This window comes from Pieris napi, chromosome 14 (genome assembly GCF_905475465.1).
Source record: "Pieris napi chromosome 14, ilPieNapi1.2, whole genome shotgun sequence".
In the NCBI taxonomy this organism is placed as follows: domain Eukaryota; kingdom Metazoa; phylum Arthropoda; class Insecta; order Lepidoptera; family Pieridae; genus Pieris; species Pieris napi.
This window is the reverse complement of record NC_062247.1, coordinates 10118262-10142641: the sequence shown is the minus strand read 5'-3', so window position 1 is coordinate 10142641 and position 24380 is coordinate 10118262. Positions and strand designations below refer to the sequence as shown.

Below are 24380 nucleotides of genomic sequence, written 5' to 3'. Positions count from 1 at the left end.
AGCGAATGTTAAATGCGCACATAGAAAGAAAGTACATTGGTGCAAAGCCGGAGTGATCCCCGGCTCGATAACCTACGACCTCAGCCTTGCGATTCTGTAACTCACACAGCGGTTTTCGCATCGGCGGTCGCTCTCAAAACAGTCGTGAAGCAGTCATTTTATGATTTGGCATTCTGATAACCAATAAACTACAAGCTCCCACCTTTTCAGAATGCCAAATCATAAAATGACTGCTTCACGACTGATTTGAGAGCGACCGCCGATGCGAAAACCGCTGTGTGAGTTCGAAAAGTGAGTTACAAAATCGCAGGGCAGGAATGAGAGTCGCACGCTGAAGCCACTAAGCCAACACTGCTCTGCCTAGTTGATATGTTTGGAATAAATTAATACTTTAATAACGCCAATCGGTCACAAGACTTACGCCTTTGCGGCATTAATTAGACTGGACTTAAGGAAAAAGGAAGCCCAAAAAATCCTCGCGACGCTCAGTTCTGGTCAGCAAGAGCTATTAGGTAGCCTAAAATAAGAGCATGGTTCAGGAAAGAACGTCATGTAGTAAAATATAATATTGTATTTTTTAAGGTTGCTAGGCGAGTAGTACTAGTAGGGTAAATATTGAAATATTGCCCCGCTAATGAAATGCTGGAATGAGAGCTTGCTATAAAGCCGTCGATACAATACTTTGACAACTAAAAAAGCTTAAAGGAATTCTGTTTCACTGAATTTCTAAAGATAAAATTTAATATCTTGATATTTGAATCTTAAAATTTATTAGTTTTTTGTGTCTACATCGCCTTTGCTTCTAATATACAAGCGATTAATATTAAAATGAAAGGTCATCTGTCTAACTTAAGTTAAACGTTCTTTCATAATTCTTAAAGGCAAGGCACCTTATAGCGTGGGCGAGTATTTAGCCCATAAGTTTGACAACAATTAATTAAAAATAGCTTGACTTATTATTATGACAGATGTTCTTATTATGACTTAATGAAAGTTAATGTGACATTTTTGTGTGGCTGATTCTGCTGATTTTTATAATTGATGGATATAAATGTACCACTTTCTTGCAAATAAATTATTTATTTATTTATAGAAGAAAACACTTAGACAACATACAAATCCAAAACAATTACAAACATTGTTGAACATAATATCCGAAACAGCAAACATATGTCACATCAATAAATTACAAAGAAAGCTGAAATTAAACATTAAACAAATTAATATTTTAAAGAAAGAAGTTATTCTAAATAAAGTCAAAGTTTTTCCGCTTCCCAAAATACTCCTTCACACCCTCTTCTGTGAGGAGGAAAATTTCTACATCATCATAAATTGAATTTATTTCTAACAAAACTCGATTAAAAATAGCCTTCCTACATATACAAAAATATTTAAAGCCAGAGCCAAGTTCAACTCTGACCGAACTGTGAAGACATTTTAGTATCCTTCTGATTGTCGGCAATCTGTACTGTCTCAAAGTCGGTACTACAACAAAAAGAATATATATTTTAGTTATTATATTTTAAGAGATGGCTACAATCAATGCGTACAGAATGGTAACAAGAAGATTGTATTCACATTGCAGTAACATTCCCTTAACATTATCAATTATAAACGAATAATCGTCTTTATTAAATTTAACTTAAAATCACCTCGATTTCCTTCGTTCCACAACTGACCGTTTCATAAGGCAGCTTATGCCACCACCCCAATGAGGAACCACCTACCTACTGAAGTATTTACGATCCAATCAAACTTAGGGTCCTTCAAGAAAAGAGCGTATCAATTCTTAAAAGGCTGGCAATGCACTTGCTAGCCTTCCGGCAATGTAAGTGTCCATGGGTGGTATCACTTAACATTAGATGAGCCGCCTGCCTATTTGTGCGCAGTTAGATTTTTTTTTTAATTAACAAATATATAGAGATATTTTTTATTAATTATTGATTATTTTTTTTGTATATAGCTATGTATACTATTTATGGGTAAAATTCGTACAGTATTACTTTACAACCGTATGGCGTTACAACCTTTTTAGGTCAGGGCCTCAGATTTCTGTATCTGTTTCCTGATCATTTGTTTATCATAGGCAAGTTGGTGATCAGCCTTCTGTGCCTGACGCTTTCGACTTTTTTGGGTGTAAGGCAAGCCGGTTTCCTCACGACGTTTTCTGTCACCGTTCGAGCGTATGTTAAATGCGCGCATAGAAAGAAAGTCCATTGGTACACAGCCGGTGATCGAACCTACGACATCAGCACGTCGCACGCTGAAGCCACCAGGCCAACACTGCTCCATTATAAATATAGGTAAACAGGCTGTCTTTAATTGGCAACTCCTGTCTGAGCGTCGGGGTCAACAAGAAAGCATCTATCTCTTTCCACCGGTTTCTGTCCAGCGCCTCTCTTATGACAATGTACAGTTTTGAGGACGATGAGTCTTTCACTTGATCGTGACTAACAGTTTATCTGAGCTGTTCTCATCGCCTCTGCGCTTTGTTTATAGTATTAAAATACAATATCTTTCTATCTTGGTGAATCTTTTAAGGTGTCTGAAGTGAAGCTATGGAATTCACTTCCTGTCCCTATCGCTAAGCTCCTTCTCTATCTTCCTTTGTACAAACAACAATCCCTAACTTTCGTACTGACTGACGTGAGACTGATCTAGAATTGTCGTGATTCATGTGCACTTTTTATTTTTCATGTGTCCTTTTTTTATTGTTTTTTTTCTTTGTTTAGTTTTTTTTTGTTCCTGTATTAGTTTTGTGTAAATAACTATGTATTATGTATTTTGCACTTCTTGCTTACCTTATCTAATTTAGGATATATTTCTTTTTCAACAGTGGTTGCCTCGAAGTATCGCTCGAAAGCGATAAGGCCGCCAGTTGCCCTCCTTTTCATTTAATTTTGTCAATTTTATTATGTTATTGCAACGAAGTATTAATAAATAAATATTTCCCAGCGATTTAACCAAAAGAATTTTTATTATAGAACGTTAGTTGCCAATAAAGAAATCAATATAATCGGAGGGTAAAGTTTAACTGACCGTTCCCTGTCCCCTTTATGTTGCTTTGTATTTTTACTTTATCAAAGAATTGGCAAGCTACAGGATGTCGATCGTTTGTATGAATTTCACGATTGAATGACTACGGAAGCCAATCATTTTATTACTTAAGCCAAGCGAAATTATTGATATAAAACTAACGAAGCTACTATGATAACAATTATTTAAAAATATACAATCCTACTAATATTATAACGCGAAAGTTTGTAAGTATGGATGGATGATTGTTACCCCTTTATGTAAAAACGGCTGAATGGATTTCAATGAAACATTATAATAATATAGATTATACATCAGAATAACATATAGGCTACAATTTAGGCGCATCTTGAGGGCGTGTGAAGGGCTGAGGTGTTTTAGTGGATGGGGTCTCGCTACCCGTCTGAATAGCAGAAGGATTAGAGTATAGACCCAGCACCAGAGCCGCGTCAAGCTTGACATGGCGCGGGCGTGCGTAAGCGCATTTTCACCTCATTTAAAAAAAAAATAGTTGGAGATACCTAACATTGAGTTCATGTAACACATTCATACACATTTCACTCACTCATTCACTCACATGCACCCACACAGGTTGTTGTAAAGACTTTAAGAATATCAAAATTTTGATTTAAAAAGATGAATTAAGTAATAAAGTTTGATATGAAAGACCTGGGAATCCTGACACAGATATTTTTTACTTAAAACGGTTCCCAAATCTTACACACTGTAATACATTGTTATAATGAATAAACAAATTTTTATTTTTATTAACTATCTTTATCTATGTTACTGAAGGAATAATTACTATAATAAAAAGTTCTTAAGATTAACATAACGACAGAATGAGTTAGGACCAAAATCCTCTGGGATGGGCTGACTTGGAAATAATGAGGAACACACCAACTTTTATCGCTAACTCTGATTAAGTCATTAGGGATTTGTCTAATCATCGAACCTTAATACTTAGGAAATCGATAAGTTAGAATTATATTAAGAGGGTTTCTCGAATAACGAATGAATTAATGATTCTTTTAACATTATTTCCAATATCATTATTAATAGAATACTGATAACTCTTTAAAAAGATATTCGTAACGGTTATGTAAAGATACCGGCAAACATCTTGAACAAATGTCCTTGCCTGCGCAGAAACGATTTTATAGCGTTTGCGCGACGGCGGAGAGTGACGTGTCGATCGCGTGATTGGTAAATCATTTGACGTTTGTGCCCCGCGCTGCGTCCACGTTCCTTTGCCTCCAAAGTACACTGTGACATATATAGGCTGGGATGTATTATTAATAAATACATAAATAAATACATTCTTTCATTTTTTCCTAGTATGGATTGAATCGTTCCTGGCCGGTTTTCATTTCTTGTTATCATAATTTAGAAGGTAGTAAAAATGTAACAACTCACAATAGTACCTGATATACACGAACAATCTACAAAAATTAAAACTAACTATTTTTAAAAATTATCTACGTAAAAGTATTCTACAAGTCAATAAAATAGTCAGACACTTTTTTTGCTCGTATGTGTACGATGCGCACTCCCTTGTTTAATGCTCAAGAAGTTTGCCGGTATCTGTACTCAACTTCTGACGGTGTGAAGGCATCCTCGCCACCATTTTCCTTTCCATCGCCGCTATCCCTTTTACTCCGTCTTCCCAGGTCACTATTTAGTGTATTGTAATTATTCCTATGACTTTTTTATCGCCTGTAGACGTTTAAGTTTTTTCTGCTCTTTTCTTTTTTAATGTATCTGATTCTATAACGTCGTGACGAATGAAGACTCTGTAATTTGACGCCTCATTGCTCATCGTAATCATGGAGTAATAGCTTAGCGCTCACCGTGTTCTCCACAACTTTCTATTAATATATCTGTCCTTGTGGAATAAATGTTTTGTTTTTATAAAGTTAAACTAAACTGGACATCCGTAATGTATGTGTTTTGAATAAAACTTTAACGGGTATGAACGGAAAAATACTATTTAAACTTTCGCTGGCTGTAATTGCCAAGAACGTCGGGTTCAATTATGTAATAAATTAAATTTATACGTCAGAGATGTTTTGATTTGTACTTAAACCAAAGACAATATTTTTTGCACCTATCTAACTAAAGTACATATGTCTCTTTTCATCGCAGCGTAACCACGATTTAATAGAAAAAGACAAAGAATTACTATACTTATACAGCAAAGTGTGTCTTTTTGGAGTTTACTCCTTAAGAAACGATTTGAGTTATAAGGCCCGGTACGGAAATTTTATGAGGAGTAAAATCAAGTGTAACATTAAAAGTTGAGGCGTTATGTAGAAAGAGACAAATGGATTGAACGTGTAAAAGAATGAGATGGAATACATTACACAGACTTTTCTATTTTGAGTTCACGTTTTGACAGCCACGTTACAACATTGTCAGTGTTGACAGGTGTAAAAAATAAAAGTAAATTGTCTAGCGTGCCATAGAGTTTTGTCAATAGTAATGGTCAGTGAAATTTAAACTAAAAAGATTGTTCATTCTTATTCTTCTCTTACTATAAAGGTAACTTTGGTCACAGAAAGAAAATCCTATTTGGGCATAGATGATGTAGGTACGTTTTATTACTACTACAAACATTTATATTATAAAAACATATATTCTTACCACCTTTAGTATGAAAATATGGTCGACAGCCACAGAACATTATCGCCATTTTTTCGTTCGTAAGGAGTAAACTCCAACCGTGCGTCGTAGCTGACACACACACTTTTTAATATGGAAGTAATATCACCTATCCTATAATTTAAATTCAGAAGTAAGTTTGTTATGTTAGTCTCCTGACAATAAGAAAATGTTTTAAATGTATTTAATGAACGAAACACGAAGGAAAAAGAGGCCTTAAAAAGTCAATTAAAGCTAATAAAGACGGAAATTGGACAAATGAAGACATTCTAAAATTGTTCCTATAAGGAGGGCTAAGATTGAAACATTGCTAATTGTGTGTAATTAAACTAATTGATGGCACTGCAGATGCTAAGGAACGTGTTAATTGACGTAGTTCTTTTTACTATTTTATATAGACTTGTAAATTGTTGATATTTATTTAGAAAAATCCTGTAAATGATCCTAATCCTTGGGATTGATTTGCTCCAGTTCAAACAATTTGTATAATTCAAAACTTAGCGATTAAAAAGAGTGGCGGAGGGTTTCTTGCCAGTTCTTCTTGACCGCTCTACGCCCTTGACTTGTGAACTGGTAGTAAATGTAAATTTACAATCAATTTAACATCTTTTCTGTTGACGTTCATACAGATGTGTTTTACTACAGTTTGCCAAGTTTCCGTAACATTGTTTATCATGCTCTTAATGACGTTTAAGTTTTCATTTAGTTTTGGTTACTATTGTTATTTTTATTTTATTTTTTTAGTTTTAGTTATTATTAATTTTTATATTTTAGTTTTTATTTTGTGGTGGTTTGCACTTGTAAGCCTAGAATTGTTATGTTGTATTAGTGTAATCAAAACCAAATCCTATTACAGTATAAAATAAATCAGTGGCCCTACAACCTTTTTATGTCTGGGCCTCAGATTTCTGTATTTGTTAATCTAATAGGCAAATAGGTGATCAGTCTCCTGTGCCTGACGCAAGCCATCGTTTTTGGGTCTAAGGTATGCCGGTTTCCTCACGATGTTTTCCTTCACCGTTCGAGTGAATGTTAAATGCGCACATAGAAATTCCATTGGTGCACAGCCGGGGATCGAACTTACGAACTCATGAATGAGAGTCGCACGCTGAAGCCACTAGGCCATCAATGCTTTATAGAGAAGAGTAATTTATCAGCCCATATTTACGAAAACGTGTCACAAATAACTTTGAAATGACATAATCATAATAATGAATATATTAGAGAGACGCAGGTGAGAAGCTTGGCAGGTACTCACCTTTATTTCATGAATGCTATTCGAAATCTCATCATGGGGCGTAATACACCAAGTTGTTATTTTACGATTTTTTAACGACATTGAGAGATATAAAGCTGTGTGATATACGAGTATGGTATTGGTACTTTATGAACAATGTTGGTTTTAAAAAAAATATTTATATAATATATGTTTATTTATTGTTATTATTGTATAATTTTCAGTGTTACTCTAGTTAGGTAACCTAACATTAGTTAGTTATATATATTTTAGTCAAAGACAAATTCAAAAATCATTTATTCATGTAGGTAACAATGTACACTTATGAACGTCAAAAAAGAAATAAACATTAAATGCTTCTAATTTTACATATACTGCCAGTTCTCAAATCAAGCCATTTTACGATTTGGCATTCTGATAAGGACTACAAGCTCCCTCCTCAGAATGCCAAATCATAAAATAACTGTTTCACGAATAATTTGAGCGTGACCGCCGCTGCAAAAACGGCTGTGTGAGTTCGAAAAGTGAGTTACAGAATCGCAAGACAGTATCCACACAAGATCCTTGTGGATACTTTCATTTTTAATGTACCTTGTTGCATTGACAATGTCCCGAAGAACCATGTCCTCAAACCGTTGTATGTATACATAAAAGCAAAGTATTTTCTGAGTAGTCTCGGAATCACAAAGCAATAATAAATAGTGCATTTATCTCTCAGATACGACTGCGACACACCTGCTTTAGAACCGCACTTTCCTACGAGATTTATCAAGCTGAGTAGCTTCGTAAAGTCAGCTTTTAGTATGATATTAAAAATAAATCATACTTTTAGTGATAGTGAACAATGCAATGAAAGTTGCAAGTAATACAAATAATATAAGGGTATATTTACATTCTTTAACAGTTATTTTAATTGTGTGTGTGTGTCTGTTTTTTTATGTAAACTTTAAATCTTTACAAATTATACCTATATGGAAAATTCAAGCAAAATAGCAATAGTTTCCAATATCGTAGTGGTGGATGTCTATACGTTATTTTAAAGTTAGTCTTTCTTTAATTTACGTATTTGAAAGTTTGTAATGAAATATATAATTTACAACTAGATTACTGTATAATATTAAAATATATATTACTATATAAAATAGAAAGACGTAATTATATAGTATCTAACCCGACAAATATAACGATGTGTAAACGTTTACAGACCATTTATCATGAATTGATTTAAAGTGTAGGAAACAAAAGCTTAGCGTGAAGGAAAATCATGATTTTATCTACCGCCTACTTTTCTATACGTATAATAATTTACGAACTTGAATACTATATTAATCTAATAGATTTAATAAAAACAACATGAAAAAGTTTTAAGTAATAAAAACACAAAATCGTTACACAACGACCATGCAAAAATACAGATCAAAATAAAATTCCAATTTGACATTTCAATATTCTATTACCGTTGAAACATCGAAAGGATAATCAGAGACCTATAGAGTGAAGAATGATTTGTAATCTGTTAACGTTCATAAAATATAATTTTAACCTTTTCCTGATATAATTTCATAAGAAAAAAATAATTTATTTTTGTTAACATTCGTACTTATGTATCATGAGGTATATTTTTGGATACAATACCTACCTAAATAACTTATATATTAGATAACTATGTTGAGCATTTTTGTTATAATATAGTTAAGTAAATCTTTAGTATATTTAATTGTATCATAACATTAATTAGCCATTTATAAATAAAGAGACATCTCATCAATTCATTCATTGTTAGATTTACAAAAGCACACCACTTCCATATCGTCGCCTTGTCTCCGGTTTTAAAGTACGCCATATTTATTTACCTTTTAAAACAATTTTGAGTATATTAACATTAGGTATTCGTTTAAGAAAATATTAGTCATCTAAAAAATGTTCATTATCTGCTATATAACCTAACAGTATATTTTGTATGAAATTGGCGTTCAGCGCGTGTTTCTTACATACCGAGAGATCGATACCTATGATTGCCATTATCGTTTAGTGCCCCAAATAACATGGGTTGACTGGAAGTGATGGCTTATTAGCGATAAAGTCGTTGGAGTGACTGCGTTCGATGATACTGTGTCATTTGTCAACGTCAAAATTATCTATGGTACCATCCTATGTCTGCGGAGTTTTGCATTCATAGGAGCGGGGCGGCCATCTTGGGATACGCCGTCAGCGCCATAGCAGCGACGCGAATTTTCAATAACTGTTTAATTTTAATGTTATCAATCTTGTATGTTATTATATATATGCTTATCATATAATATATCCCGTCGTTACAGTAAAGACTCGTCTCCCTCCGTCTACATAATTTACTAAAGTTTATTGTGTTTCTGAGAGCAAATGTGTTATTAAAAACGATATATTAAAACCTTAACCACGCGTGACTGTAGTCTAATTTCAGAATAAGTACGAACGGAAATTACTCTGAAGATCTCTGCAGTGTTTTTCATACGTTGTTGTGCGGACAGCTCTTTGTCCACACAACAAAAAGCATTGCGACGCCACTGCATTACATGTTATATCTTCCTGAGTCGTTATAATACACTCCTCGCTCTTAAAGCTTCCACAGAGAATAACAAACACCACATTCTTTTGACACGTTTTATGAAAAAGGAACCTGGATAATCTGTAGTGAGTGTAAACGGTTATTTTCCTTTGCTTTCTTGAGTTTACACATCTTTCATAAAATTATTAAACTTATTTGACGGTCACGTGAAATTCGTTACGGATTCACGGTTATTTAGACGTTTGGTAAGCTCTGAAAAACCTAGTAAAATGTTTGACTGGGTTTTAAATTAATTGTTAAACTAATCTTGATAACTGAGTTGTACCCTTGATACGTTAATTTTATAAGTTATATCCATAATATGCCGCAATGGAATTTTCTTGTTATGTGAACAATTAGTCTTCTATACGTACCTACGGCTCGCTTATCTGATACTTTTAATGATCCAGTGAATAGGCTATCTCGCTCTTACAACTTAATTACTAGCAATGATGAAAATATTGATGTATTTTATAACAGTCTACCAACTTACCGTAACTTTGTTTTGCCGGCTCTTAATGTGGTTTAAGTTTTCATTTAGTTTTGTTTATTTCTGTTATTGTTATTATATTTTTTATTGTTATTATGTTATTATATTTTTTGTGGTTGTTTGTTTATTTTTTTCATATAGATTGCTTATGTTCTAATGTAATTGATGTGTATGTGTTTAAATTTGAGAAGTCATATTTTCTTATATTTTTTAGGCATACAATTTGTTTTAGAATGTGTAAATAAATAAATTAGCACTTGCTCCTCAGGTGACAGGTGTCACTATGACATCAGACATAGAAAGCTAATCGCCTACTCTTTTATAAAACAAAAATACATAAACAGACGGATGCAATCCGATGCCAAGACCAAGATGAATGTAGCAACACTGGATTAGTAATATGTAATATATTTTAATAAGACAAACCTTATGTAACATGAATATAAAAATATTATGAGAACAGAATTCTTTTTAACTTCTCAAAAGCATATTAAAAAACATAAGATGGTAATATTAAATGAAATTGAATAATTCATACGTTATCTTACGTCTGATTCATTCCATTAAAATATTACAAAATTTACTTAACATTCAATCGTTGAGCTGTTGGATTCGCTTTTTCCATAATTATTAAAACAGATAAAGGTCGGTCACTCATTGGAACAGACAGTTTTGCGTCCATTCCTGTTTTAACTCTAGTCCGGGCTTGTTTGTGGTTTAAAATCGCATTAGTAGCAGAGAGATAACAATTATATGGAAATAAATTAACTATCTTGATATTTTTTTTAAATATTCAAGCGTTACAAAATACAAGCAAGGTTTTATTTCCACTATATAATGTTAGTCCAAAAAGAATAACGTAATTTTTATTACATTCAGAGTGGAATGCTAGGAGCTACACACACCACAGTTTTTCAGAAGACCAGGCTAACATGTCTGACCTTAAAAAAGAATAAAACTGAAATGTAGGTCACATTATATATTTTTTTCATCTACATTCTAAAATACAAACAAGGATTTATTGTTCCATATATTAAAAGTAGAAAAAAATAATTGCGTAATTGGTTATTACAGGTGTGGAAAGGAACTACACAAACCACACTTTTACAGATGGCCAGGCAGACGTCATGTCTGACCTTAAAAAAGAATAAAACTGAAATGTGACCTATAAATATGTACTATATCTAAAAGATTTATTTAATATCATACAGCTGAAGTTGTTTGTTTCGCTAATCTCAGGAACTACTTCGAATTGTAAAAATAATTTTAATATAACGTAGAAACCGCGTGCCGTAGGAAATAAAATCTAATAAAAATAACAAAAATAAACAAAATACATTCCTAAAAGTAATAAAATACGATTCTAACTAATATTTCCTAAGCCTTGGGAAATTCAGTTGTTCTGTTTTCCGGGTAATTGGGGCGGATAAAATTTATACAGATTAATGTTTTCCACCCCAAGCCAATTGCTGACGATGTTAGTTCTGTTTGAACGGAAAACTTTACTTGCCAATGATTAATAACGGAGTAATAAACTTCGTAAATTATTGAAAAAGTTGTATATTTGGAATGTCAACTAATTCAGTTATTAGGCTATTATTTTTCGCACCGAGTATATTTATTCATTTGGATAGATTATAGTTGTAATACCGCAGTGTTTTAAATAGGTAAATACAATTACAAAATAATAATAATTAATAAACAGAAATTTAAAACAAATTTAAATAGTTGTTGCTGTGGCAGTGTACCTTTAACGCTGGCAGAATTTTCTCTCTGTATTGCGCTCAAAATTATATAGATATTAGTCTTGCCTTCGAACTCCAGATGTGCCCGAAAACAACTGTTTTAATAGATATAGGGCCGTTCAAGTATTTCGTAGGTGTTATAGGGGAACAGAGGGTCATTGATTTTCTTATTTTCGAAGACGTGGGGGGATCTAGATGGTGATTACGTCAGCAGTAATTTTTTTTACCCATATGAGAAATCCTCAGAAATGCATTTCTGAGTATTCCTACAAATAATAAATGTGTTTAGGTACTCGCGTAGAACTGAGAAGGGGAATTACCGCGCGATACACATATCTAAAATTTTTCCGTCAATTTATTGTTTTGATTCGATATGAGGGCTGCAGCCCAGGGCCCCGTCCCGTGAATACAAAGGACCTCAAGTCCCAACTGAAAACAGTAGGCGATATTTCCAATTAAAAAAATCTGAAATTTAAAAAAAACAAGTATAAGATTGGTATCCCTGAGATCAATCAACCGATGTTGGATGCGCGTCAATGGAAAGAAACGGGACATTCCCCGTCACTTGTTTTCGGTCAGTGTAATTTTTCGCGTGTTCTTGCTATTATGGGTGACTTCCCCGTAATAGCCCAGAGCACCACAAATTCACGATCCGCCCATGGTTGGCACTCTTTCGCCAAAGTTTAATTGTTCAAGATCATAGTGAACTGCCAAAGTCGTATCAAATAGACAAAGGCAATATTTGCTTCAAATTGTGAAATGTAGCGCCACTGGATCATCGATACGAATAGTTACTTTCATTTAAATGAAACCCAACATTTAAATGAATGTTTACCTGTCTGAAATAAGGTTTTATATACGTGATATATATACACACCGAACAAACCAATTCAAGCTCCATATACCTAATACAAGGTAGCATTCATCGCTATAAGTGCCATAAATTGAGTTATCTAGTTTATTACACACCGAATGGGCATAAATTCCACGTCCCGCCATAAACAAGCATCCCTCTAGTGAGTGTCAACTGTCAATCGATGCGCGTAACGTATAAATATTGTTACTGACGTATGATCTATGGATATGTTATATTATCTGTATAAATTGAAAAACGATTTATCATCGTCGATGACATTTTTCGAACAGGTTCCGGTCGAATAACAAATGAGGTCAAATCAGCCAAATTGGTAACATCAAACCAATAGCTCGAATCAATCAAATCATTTTAATGGTATTTTATCAGTGCTGCCTGTTATTCAAAATCGAACGTTTATTTTGTAAAATTTTAAAGCTTTATAATAAAGGCAAATCGTGTTATTTTAATATTTTGGTGGTATTTTAAAACTGTTTCATATACACATATTTGTATATGTAGGTACCTACTTAAGCCGGAATTACATTACGAAATTAGTGGCATAAAATTTAATTGTTTTACCAACAGTTTTAGCGTGTAATTTAATATTTTCATTTGAATAATTTCATAAATGCAACTGAGTTTCGTGCCCTGCGCGGTTTTTTTGGGAAATTAGTTTCATGCAACTAATTGAAACAAAGCATGTTTCATTAGTATTGTCTAAGTAACTATGTTTTATGTAGTTTTACACCGCCTGCACCTTGTCTACTTTTTTATTTCACACAGTCATTGCCTGGAAGAGATCGCTCGAAAGCGATAAGGCTGCCAGTTGCCCTCTTTTTCCGTTTCCGTACTGTATTTCTGTAAACTTGCAAGTGTGAAGAAATAGTCAATCAAATATTAATAAATAAATCTAAACATAGTTAAATGTATAATGCTAAAACTAAATAAAAAAACTGCTGCTATTGCAAGTCGAAAATTCTTAGTTATCTCTTAAAATTAAAAAGTGCAACCATTCTCAAGAAAAGGTAAAAGCGAACTCAAAGAAATACCAAGAATTCGAACGTAATTTTATCGCTTTCACACTCTTCAAAAGATGTACAAAATGGCTGCTAAAAGTACAACATAATTGCGCTTTTCAATAAATATTTGGTGTATCATTATTATTTTACAAGTCTGTGACTTTGTTGAATAACTTTCTTTAGGATAAAACTCTATCATATTTTTTTATTGGACCAAAGACAATTTTCTCATTATTACTCTTTTACAAACAATTTAGTGCTCACACAAAAATGCACGTGTTCTGTGCACCGAAAACTGAAGAAAAATACGAATGTGCTCGTTGACAAAGTCATAGACACAACTATCAAGTTCAAACTACATAAATAAAAAACATAAGTTGCCATTAGCTTGATCATAACATATTAAAATAAGATTCTGTTGATGATCTGTCAAAGGGCAGCACTTAAAAGAATGTAATTTTGTGTTATCTGTATTCATGTTTATTACACTGTGTAAAATAAAGTGTTGCCCACAGAAAATCTCAATTTCATTTAATATATTTCGAATCCCAAATAAATTGAATAATCCATTGTTTGATGATCGCTAATGAATATATTAGCATTTTTACATATTTCAGTAAAGTACTATATAATTAATGTCGGCAGTATAACATTCTAGTTTGTCCCTAGAGGCGACAGTCTGCGCTCTGACCGCTCATTAATCTTCCAGGGCCAAGCACTAACTTTCGAAAAACATTTATACGAAGTCATTGATATTTCAACCAAAGTTTGTTGTTGATAAATGCCAACTTCGACGCAATAGATAGCGTGAATATGGTAACATTTTAGTGGCCTAATCACATTACACAGATGATTTGAATTTTATGATTTGGCATTCTGATAAACAATAAACTACAAGGAGGGACCTTAAAAATTGACATAAAATGACTGCTTCACCACTGATTTGAGCGCAACCGCCGCTGTGAAAACCGCTGTGTGAGTTCGAAAAGTGAGTTACAGAATCGCAAGGAAAATACTCGTAGTGCAATAATCAATAGTAAGAATAATCAAGCAACGTGTGATTTCATGTATAAAAAGTTTTATTCCATATTTATTCTCGATAAGTTACCGATTTTCCTAATCGGTTATCGGGAAACTGTCACGAATTTATTTTTAGATTTCCGAGACGGTCTATCGGACGAGAACTGAAAGTGTCACAAATAAGGAGCGAAGATGGGACGCAAATTGCAGGAAATCGGATCAGTTCTTTCATAATGATCTCACGATGCCCGACGGTTGAGTTTATCAATTTCCGGTTTAGAGCCGGAGTAAACGACGAGTGATTCGCCACTTCCGCTGTTGCGTCAGATTTTAATTATACTTCCTTATTTAAAACTCTTCAATTTTTATATTTAACGACAAATTTGTTACATAAGAAGTAGTGTTAGTTAGTGCATTTTTATACCATACCTAATATATAAAATTCTCGTGTCACAATGTTCGTTCCCATACTCCTCCGAAACGGCTCGATCGATTCTTATGAAATTTTTATGCATATTCAGTAAGCCTAAGAATCGGCTACTACCTATCTTTCAACCCTCTGAGTGGTGGGGTGGTAAGGGGTGTCCACCCCAAAAAAATTTTTGTTACCTTATTTTTTATTATAGTAGATAGTTATTATTATTGAACTAAAAAAATGTTTCCTAGAAATAATATACCTACATGGCAAAATGACGTGAAATCTAAAAAACATACAATTTTTTTTTTAAATCTTAAGTATAGATACAAAATATTATTCCAAGTATTCGAAGTTAAAAGTAATTAAGCATTAAGTTATTGTTATAGTTAATTGTAAAAGGTTCACGACATTACAATAACTAATATAAGAGTCTTTCCTCCAACTTCGATTTTGTTCCCTTTGGAGTAGAGACTCTTGTCCGTGGGGTTCAAGTGCACAGGCGCTGATTAAAGATTTAAGTTGGCGCCTGGTAGATAGTCACTGGTACTACCCCAGAGCACTTTCCTGGCTCAACGAATAAGTATCGCAATACAGCGAGGAAATGCTGCCAGCGTTATAGGTACTCTGCCACTCGGACGAAACGTTTTTATTATTTTTTTTATTTCATCATCAGTATTCCTACAGTTACTCACTTAACAATATCCAAATAATTACATTGTACACAAAAGCGAAAGACGGAATGCACATTCAAACATAAACAAAGCACAGTTTTACCTATTTATACAAAAAATATAACAAAGTATATCTTTAAGATTAATTCTAAATTCTAAGTTCTAAGATTCATTGATCATTATAATATATACTTAATATAAAGGAAGAATAACAAAGCCATTATTACTAAAAGATACCAGAGTTTTTTAAATTAATTTTAAATATTAAATATATCCATTTGCTGGTAATTTGTGTAATGACTAATTGTGTTTTAATTTTCTTTTTATTAATTTTTATTATTACTATGTAGGTATAATACTAATAAATATACAATAATAATTAATTTAAAAACTTTCTACGTAAAATGTATGACTACTTTTTCATATAAGGTGCGGCTGAATAGAAGATCCTGTTAGTACGAGCTGTAAATTTCGGGATGACATCCGGTGTCGGTGATATTCTTTGTGGTCTGACAGTTTATTACGAGAACAAAGGATGTCGTTTCTAGTCAGTTTTAGAATCTTCAGACTTAATATACGATTTTATGAACACGACTATTTAAGACTTGACTTGTTTAAGCTATCGCGGAATATGCCAAGGAACTATAAATAAATGAAATATATGGCATTTATTAATAAAATAAATAATGATAAAAGTAAAAAACCATTTTTATTTCTTGCAAAGGAACAAAGTAAACTTCTATTACTACTAAACTATTCTATCCTCATTTAGTTTAATAAACAATAAACATATAACCCGAATAAACATCTAATGACAAACAACTTATCCTAATGACACTGGAAGGAACTAGCGTTTAAGATACAGGCTAAGCCTAGTTTAAATGCTAGAAGTTAAACGCTCATAGAATTATATTATGTACAAGGTTAACCAAAATTAATAGTATCGCAACGATTCGTTGCCTGTTTATAAGGTTTAGAATGTAAGTACAAAATGTAATTGTTTTTGCGTCAAATAAAGTGATTTTTATTTATTTATTATTTATTAACACTTCGTTGCATATACATTAATATAGTACAATTGACATAATTAAATAAAAAGGAGAGCAACTGGCGGCCTTATCGCTTTCGAGCGATCTCTTCCAGGCAACCACTGTGAGAAAAAAAAGTATTCAATTACATAAGATAGGCAAGAAGTGCAAAAATACATGTATTAGAAAAAAAAATAATAAAAAGTGCACATGAATCATTTTTAATTTCTTAAATTAAGATCAGTCTCACGACAGTTGGTAGCTACCTATTATTAAAGTTAGGGATACGATGTGAACAGGTAATGTTTGTAAAGAAGAAATTTAAAGGAAGATAGAGAAGGAGCTAAGCGAATAGGGCCTGGAAGTGAATTCCATAGCTTAACTGCAGAGACCTTAAAGGAATCGCCAAGAAAGGAGGAGTTATGACATGGAATTTCAAGGATATAGTTTTCGGAAGAGCGTAAGCTATAGTTATGGGATCACAAAAATTTGAAATCATTTTTGAGATAGGAAGGAGTTTTAGGGTTGAACAGGATGGGGGGTTTAGGGTTGAACTCCATATAAGAGATGGAGAACATGAGCATCACGTCGCTGACAAATGGGTAACCAGCCTAGCCGCTTACGGAACTCAGAGATATGATCGTTCTTTCTTAAGGCCGATTTACATTATCTTAGTGTTTAGGAGAGTGCTTTAGTACAACTTGAAAGGCATTCTTTAGCGTAGCGTTTACTAAAGCAAGTAGCGTTTACATGTTTCAACTAAAGTACTATCCTAAAGCACTCTCCTAAACACTAAGATAATGTAAATCGGCCTTTAGACCGAATATAAATCGAATACAGAAATTTTTCATAAACTTTGTCCTATTAAATTAAATTACACAATTTTTTTTTTACTATTTTTATTTCTTAATTACTTTGCAAAAACACTCCACGGATCAAGGATGAGTTGCATCCAGCTTGAGCCAGCCGTTTTAGTAATGTCATCCGCCCATCCCGTGAACGGTCTTCCTCTGTTTTGTTTCCTAATAGGGCCCCACTGGGTCGCCCTTATGGTACATCGATCATCAAACAGTCTTACTACTCCGCAACGGCACAAGCCGAGGTTCGAGTCTTGCAGGAGACGCCCTTGCGCTAGTCGCGGGATTAACGCCCATTCAGGCCGAGCTACGCTCGCTATAAACGCACGAGTTAAGCTGTAAAGCCTACAGGTAAATTCCTTACAAAAAAAAATAGTCTTATTGCCCTGCCCTTAAAAAACCAATTTGTTATTAAAATATCATACATCTCTATTATATATATAAACTTCTCGTCTCACAATGTTCGTTCCCATACTACTCCGAAACGGCTCGACTGATTCTTATGAAATATTTTATGCATATTCAGAAATTCTGAGAATCGGATACTATCTACCTTTCAAACCCCTAAGTTATAAAACAAAAATATTTTTTTTATTTTTTAAACATTCTTTTTATGATACAGCATACAAAAATACATATAACCCTTAATTTTCATCTACCTTCTACGATCAACTCCTATTTTTTCTTTGTGGTTGCGCCGGATTGTTATTTTTATAATAATTTTTGATTTTAAATAATGGTTGCTCAATACATATACCCATCCTAATAATTCCTAGACGCATCTCTCATCACCCACCTATTTTGTCCCAATCCTATGACGGTACTAGTTCCGGAACGGGCTATAGGTGGCGCGCACGTCGATGAGTCTCTAATAAGAATTAATTAGTGACAATTTTGATGACCCGCGTTATGGTTGATTATTCGCCGCACGCTCGCAACGCTTCCTTTTTCTTTTAAACATTTAATTTTTTATTATAAACTTTAACTATACTTAAATTCAATTAACTTTAACTTGATTAAGTATAATTTGTGAAAGTGATTTGTTCATTGGTGTACAACAGAGGAAAGAAGCCACTAGAAGAAGCCACGAGGTTGAAGGTACTGTGCCGACATCCTTTCTTTCTTTTTCCATTGTCCATTATTGAGCAATCATATTAGGTATCAATAAGAAAAAAATACAGTCCACTATATAACCACTTCAAATATTTAGCTTATAGGTATAAAGTTTTATAAAGTAACATCCCGCGCCTCCATTAAAAGTTGGTCCAAACGAGCCGAGATATATTTCTTAGCTTATAGTTTTACCTACGCTCCGCTTATTTTCGCTTAGTATAATAATTTAGCTAAGCAATTGTAATGTTATGCTTATAACATTTCGATCATTACTTGCATCGCTTTGTTAAACGTACGCGTGACCTTGGCATAGTTTGTCGGTCACTGCAACATATTTGCACTTCAGTAAACTTTGTACCTAATTATTCTTAATTGCTTTTCTATTCTATTATATTGAATAACTATAATTTTACCGCTATTTTTAAATTCAAAATGCCGAAGAGTGATAAGCTTTCGGAATCTACAGATCTAGCTGTAGATATACAACTCGTATTATTAGAACAAAAACGGAATACAATATTCATTTATTTACAAGAGGTATTTGACTTATCTAAAGATGCGGATTGTGACCCTTTGATGAGGGAAAACTTTCTCGACGCGAGTAGTAATATTGAAACGTTACGCTCAGACTTTATTAAAATCTTAGATGATTATAATAATCGCTTGTTATCTTTAAATCATAAGGCGACTCCGGAATATAAAAGTTTAATTGCATTCGAGCGGCTTTACAGCCGCGTGAAGAGCTTAGTTTCACTGTACAGCTGTAGTGCAAATAAAACTGATAAGGATACGCCGCGGAGGCTTAAGCCCTATTTGCATCCGATTGACAGCAGTACAGCTAATAAAGGGCGAACTTCGGTGATACCCACGCAACCCCATGACGTCACATTGTGTTCCTTATCTCATTGTAATGCTTCCCGCGCACCTACTACGTTGTTACTCGCTACCGCACGCGTTGTTGTTTTCGATACGCAAGGTAGGGAACATAATGTGCGCGCTTTATTGGACAGTGCCTCGCAAAGTAATTTCGCCAGTCGCAGCTTATGCCAGCGGTTGGGTTTAGAGACAAACCAGAAACCCTCATGTTCAGTGGTTAAAGGGATTGGAGGTACTACTAAGCCAATTCTAAGTTCGGTTTCGGTGAAATTCTTTTCCCGCTTTGATCTCAGTGTGTGTTTTAGCATGGACTCGCTCGTAGTCGACAAGGTCACGGAGCGCTTGCCCACTGTGTCTGTGGATATTTCGTCGTTGATCAATTTTAATAATTTACCTTTAGCTGACGATACCTACGCTGCCCCTGGAGATATTGATTTGTTGATTGGAGCATCAATCTTTCCTCACCTTCTCTTATCTCGTAAAGTTCAAGGTCAGTCTGATTGTCTCTCACCGCTCGCTTTAGAGACCGTGTTAGGTTATGTTATTGTCGGCTCTGCTCCTGCTCTAGTTGATAATCACGCGTCTGTCTCATATTGTTGTGCTACAGACCCGCTTGACGCTGCTGTACGTAAATTCTGGCAGATAGAAGAAGTAAGCGCCCCGCAACTATTGAGTCCAGATGATAAGGCGTGTGAAGATATCTATAGCAGCACGACTACCCGTGATACGGATGGTCGATACATGGTCGCGCTTCCATTTAAAGGGGATGTATTTTCATTAGGTGATTCGTTTAAGAAATCTAAAAATCGCTTTCTTTGTTTAGAACGTAAAATGCAGGCATCACCTAAATTAAAGGAGGCGTATGATAACGTGATTAGTGAATATTTAAATAAGGGTTATATTTCTCCCGCTCCTCTAGACACTGAAGAAACTCGGAATTTACCCTCATATACAATACCTCACCATGGTATAATAAGAGAAGATAAACTTACTTCTAAATTACGCATCGTCCTGGACGGTAGTTCAAAGTCCAGTTCCCAAATCTCGCTTAATGACATTTTATATAATGGGCAAAATCTGCAAGGAAACTTATTTCATATTATTGTTAATTTTCGCTTATTTCGTATCACTCTCTCCGCTGACATTCGTCAAATGTTTCTTTGCATTGGAGTTCGGCCATGTGACCGAAGGTTCCAACGCATTCTGTATCGCTTTTCGCCGCAAGAACCCTTGAAGGTTTATGAATTTAACCGCGTTTGTTTCGGACTGAAGTCTAGCCCGTTTCACGCTCTTCGTACCATAAAGCAACTAGTTTTGGATGAAGGTGCTTCTTATCCGCGAGCACAGCAAACAGTCAACACTGGTTTGTATATGGATGATTTTGTCTACAGCATTGACAACGAAGATGAGGCTATTTCCACCGCTGCGGAAGTAATCGCTTTGATGAAAGCCGGACAATTTGATCTTGTTAAATGGACAAGCAATTCACAAAGAGTCTTGGATTCTATTACGCCGTCGCATCGTCTCTCTGCTGTAAAGGAGTTTGATGACTCTGATTCGCATAAGGTACTAGGACTATGCTGGTCACCCGCAACAGATAATTTTAGTCTTAAAATCTGTACAACCGCTGAATCATGTACAAAGCGTACTATTCTGTCGTGTGTCGCTAGGATATGGGACGTCATGGGATTTGTTGCACCAGTGGTCTTATACGCAAAACTTCTCATAAAACAACTTTGGTTGTGTGAATGTGATTGGGATGATATACCACCCGACCACATCATTCAACAGTGGTCCCGTTTTAAGGAGGAACTTCCTCTTCTTGGAAAAATTAAAATTCCACGACATGTTGGCATCGCGTCCGGTGATGTTGTAACCGTTGTGGGCTTCGCGGACGCAAGTGAAAGGGCCTACGGAGGAGTTGTGTACTTTCATGTAAGAGACAGTCAAGGTCTTCGCAAAAACTCATTTAGTCTGATAAGCGCTAAATCTAAAGTGTCACCTCGTAAGGTGGTTTCGCTAGCACGTCTCGAGCTTTGTGCAATATTAGTCTTAAGCAACTTAATTGCTAATGTAATTAATGCTTGTAACAATCGCATTAATATAGATCGTGTTTTCGCATTCTCAGACTCGACTGTAGCTCTTTGTTGGGTGCATTCTTCGCCCCATCGTTGGGATACTTTCGTTGCTAATAGAGTCTCTAAGATTCAGAATGAATTTCCACCGCAAACATTTTATCACATCGCTGGCCATGAAAACCCCGCTGATTGTTTATCTCGTGGCCTTAGTCCCGCACAAATCATTGATCATCCGCTTTGGTTCTGCGGTCCTCAATGGATTCTATCAGATCCAAGTTTTTGGCCTGTTACGGATTTTAATCCATCTACTGTGTCTCAGCCTCCAGAAGTAAAGAAGCATGTAACTCTTTTCACTGCTGAAGACTGTGAAAAGGTTGAGAAAAGTTTTTTAATTACGCTTGCAAATCGTTTTTCATCATGGTCAAAGCTTTTACGCATTGTCGTTTATATCTGTCGCTTTGTTAAATTATTGCCTCGGCGTAGTACTATAATCGCAGCGGATTTAGATTACGCTGAGAATTTAATACTGAGTGACCTTCAACGGTCCCACTTCTTCAACGAAATCGCTAGCTTACGTACAGGCAAGCGATGTACCCCTGCTTTTCAGCGCCTCAAGCCATTCCTTCAGAACAAACTTCTTAGAGTCGGAGGACGGTTGAGTAACGCCGATATAAAATTTGATAGTAAGCACCCACTCATACTTCCTCGGAAAGGTCATATTTTGAATCTTATAGTGGATTACTATCACAAATTGAATTGCCATGCAGGTCCGGAGCTATTGATGTCCATACTGCGTCAAAAATATTGGATTTTGTCCGCTCGAAATTTAATTCGAAGCCGGGTTCACAAATGTTTACCCTGTTTTCGACTCCGCGCAAAACCAAATTTTCCTGAAATGGCCGATCATCGCTCCTGCCGAGTTACACCAGTCGCTAAACCCTTCGTACATACTGGCACTGATTACGCGGGTCCCTTTAAAGTGAGTAGTTCGCGTGGACGCGGAATTCGATCGTTCAAGGCATACGTATGTCTTTTTGTGTGCTTAACCACCCGCGCTGTTCACATAGAAGTTGCAGGTGATTTGAGCACAGCTAGCTTCCTTGGAGCTTTTAAGCGTTTTCTATCACGCCGTGGTCCCGTGGCTCGCGTGTACTCAGATAACGGCACTAATTACGTAGGCGCAAAGCGCACGCTTTCGGAGTTACACGACTTCTTAGTTTCAAAACACTTTAACTCTGAGTTTGGTCACGTATTAGCTGAAACTCGCATTGATTGGTCATTAAATACTCCAGCTGCTAGTCATTTTGGTGGCAATTGGGAGACCAATATTAAGAGCCTTAAAACTCATTTATACCGGGTGATAGGTGATCAAATTCTAACTTTCGAGGAGTTCAGCACTGTACTTGCACAGATCGAGGCAGTGATGAACTCGCGGCCACTGTGTCGCACGCTATCCAATGATCCATCGGAACCTCTCGCGTTAACACCCGCACACTTTTTAAACTTAACACCGCTAAAGTATCTACCAGCTAGAGAAATCGAAGAAGATAGATTACATTTGCTTTCGCGTCATGAGTTAGTTGACAAGCTAGTGCAGTCCTTCTGGAAGCGCTGGAAGTCTGATTACCTTCATACATTGCAAATGCGGAACAAGTGGAACACGCCAGCTAAGCCAATTTCTAACGGCGATGTTGTAATAGTTATTGTTGACAATGCACCGCCGCTCCACTGGCCGTTAGGAATAGTGGAGGAAGTTTTCCCTGGTTCAAACGGTGTTACACGTGTGGTCCGCGTTCGCACGGCGTCAGGTACCTATCTACGTCCTGTTGTACGTCTCTGTCCCCTACCTAGCGAATAGTTACATTTGTATAGGTCATTAGTTAGGTTAGTTAGTTTACATTTGTATAAGTCGTTAGTTAAGTTAGTTACTTTAATAAACTTTTCTTTAGATCGCTTTTCATATCGCTATTCATTTACTTTCTAGTTTTTCTTGAAGGCAACCCTTCAAACCCGGGGGAATGGTTGCGCCGGATTGTTATTTTTATAATAATTTTTGATTTTAAATAATGGTTGCTCAATACATATACCCATCCTAATAATTCCTAGACGCATCTCTCATCACCCACCTATTTTGTCCCAATCCTATGACGGTACTAGTTCCGGAACGGGCTATAGGTGGCGCGCACGTCGATGAGTCTCTAATAAGAATTAATTAGTGACAATTTTGATGACCCGCGTTATGGTTGATTATTCGCCGCACGCTCGCAACGCTTCCTTTTTCTTTTAAACATTTAATTTTTTATTATAAACTTTAACTATACTTAAATTCAATTAACTTTAACTTGATTAAGTATAATTTGTGAAAGTGATTTGTTCATTGGTGTACAACAGAGGAAAGAAGCCACTAGAAGAAGCCACGAGGTTGAAGGTACTGTGCCGACATCCTTTCTTTCTTTTTCCATTGTCCATTATTGAGCAATCATATTAGGTAATAATAAGAAAAAATACAGTCCACTATATAACCACTTCAAATATATAGCTTATAGGTATAAAGTTTTATAAAGTAACATCCCGCGCCTCCACTTTGTTAGTTAAGAACTCATAGCTTGAAGTCTGATGTTAATATAGAGAAAAATCACAGAAAAACCTAAAAAAAATTCATTCCGGAAAAGCGAACAGTCTTTGGGGTAG

At 35.1% G+C, this 24380-nt stretch overlaps 1 protein-coding gene across 1 annotated transcript; it reads left to right on the top strand.

The window, feature by feature from the left end:
* The first annotated feature begins 18318 nt into the window (after positions 1-18318).
* On the top strand, positions 18319-24157 carry LOC125056118. The gene has a single exon (XM_047659071.1). It carries the CDS (start codon positions 19168-19170, stop codon positions 23545-23547), a length of 4380 nt encoding a protein of 1459 aa, XP_047515027.1. The 5' UTR covers positions 18319-19167; the 3' UTR covers positions 23548-24157.
* The last annotated feature ends 223 nt before the right edge of the window (positions 24158-24380 follow it).

What these genes read in the sequence shown, in the direction of transcription:
- LOC125056118 (XM_047659071.1), top strand. Translation starts at nt 19,168, where the DNA reads ATGCCGAAGAGTGATAAGCTTTCGGAATCTACAGATCTAGCTGTAGAT.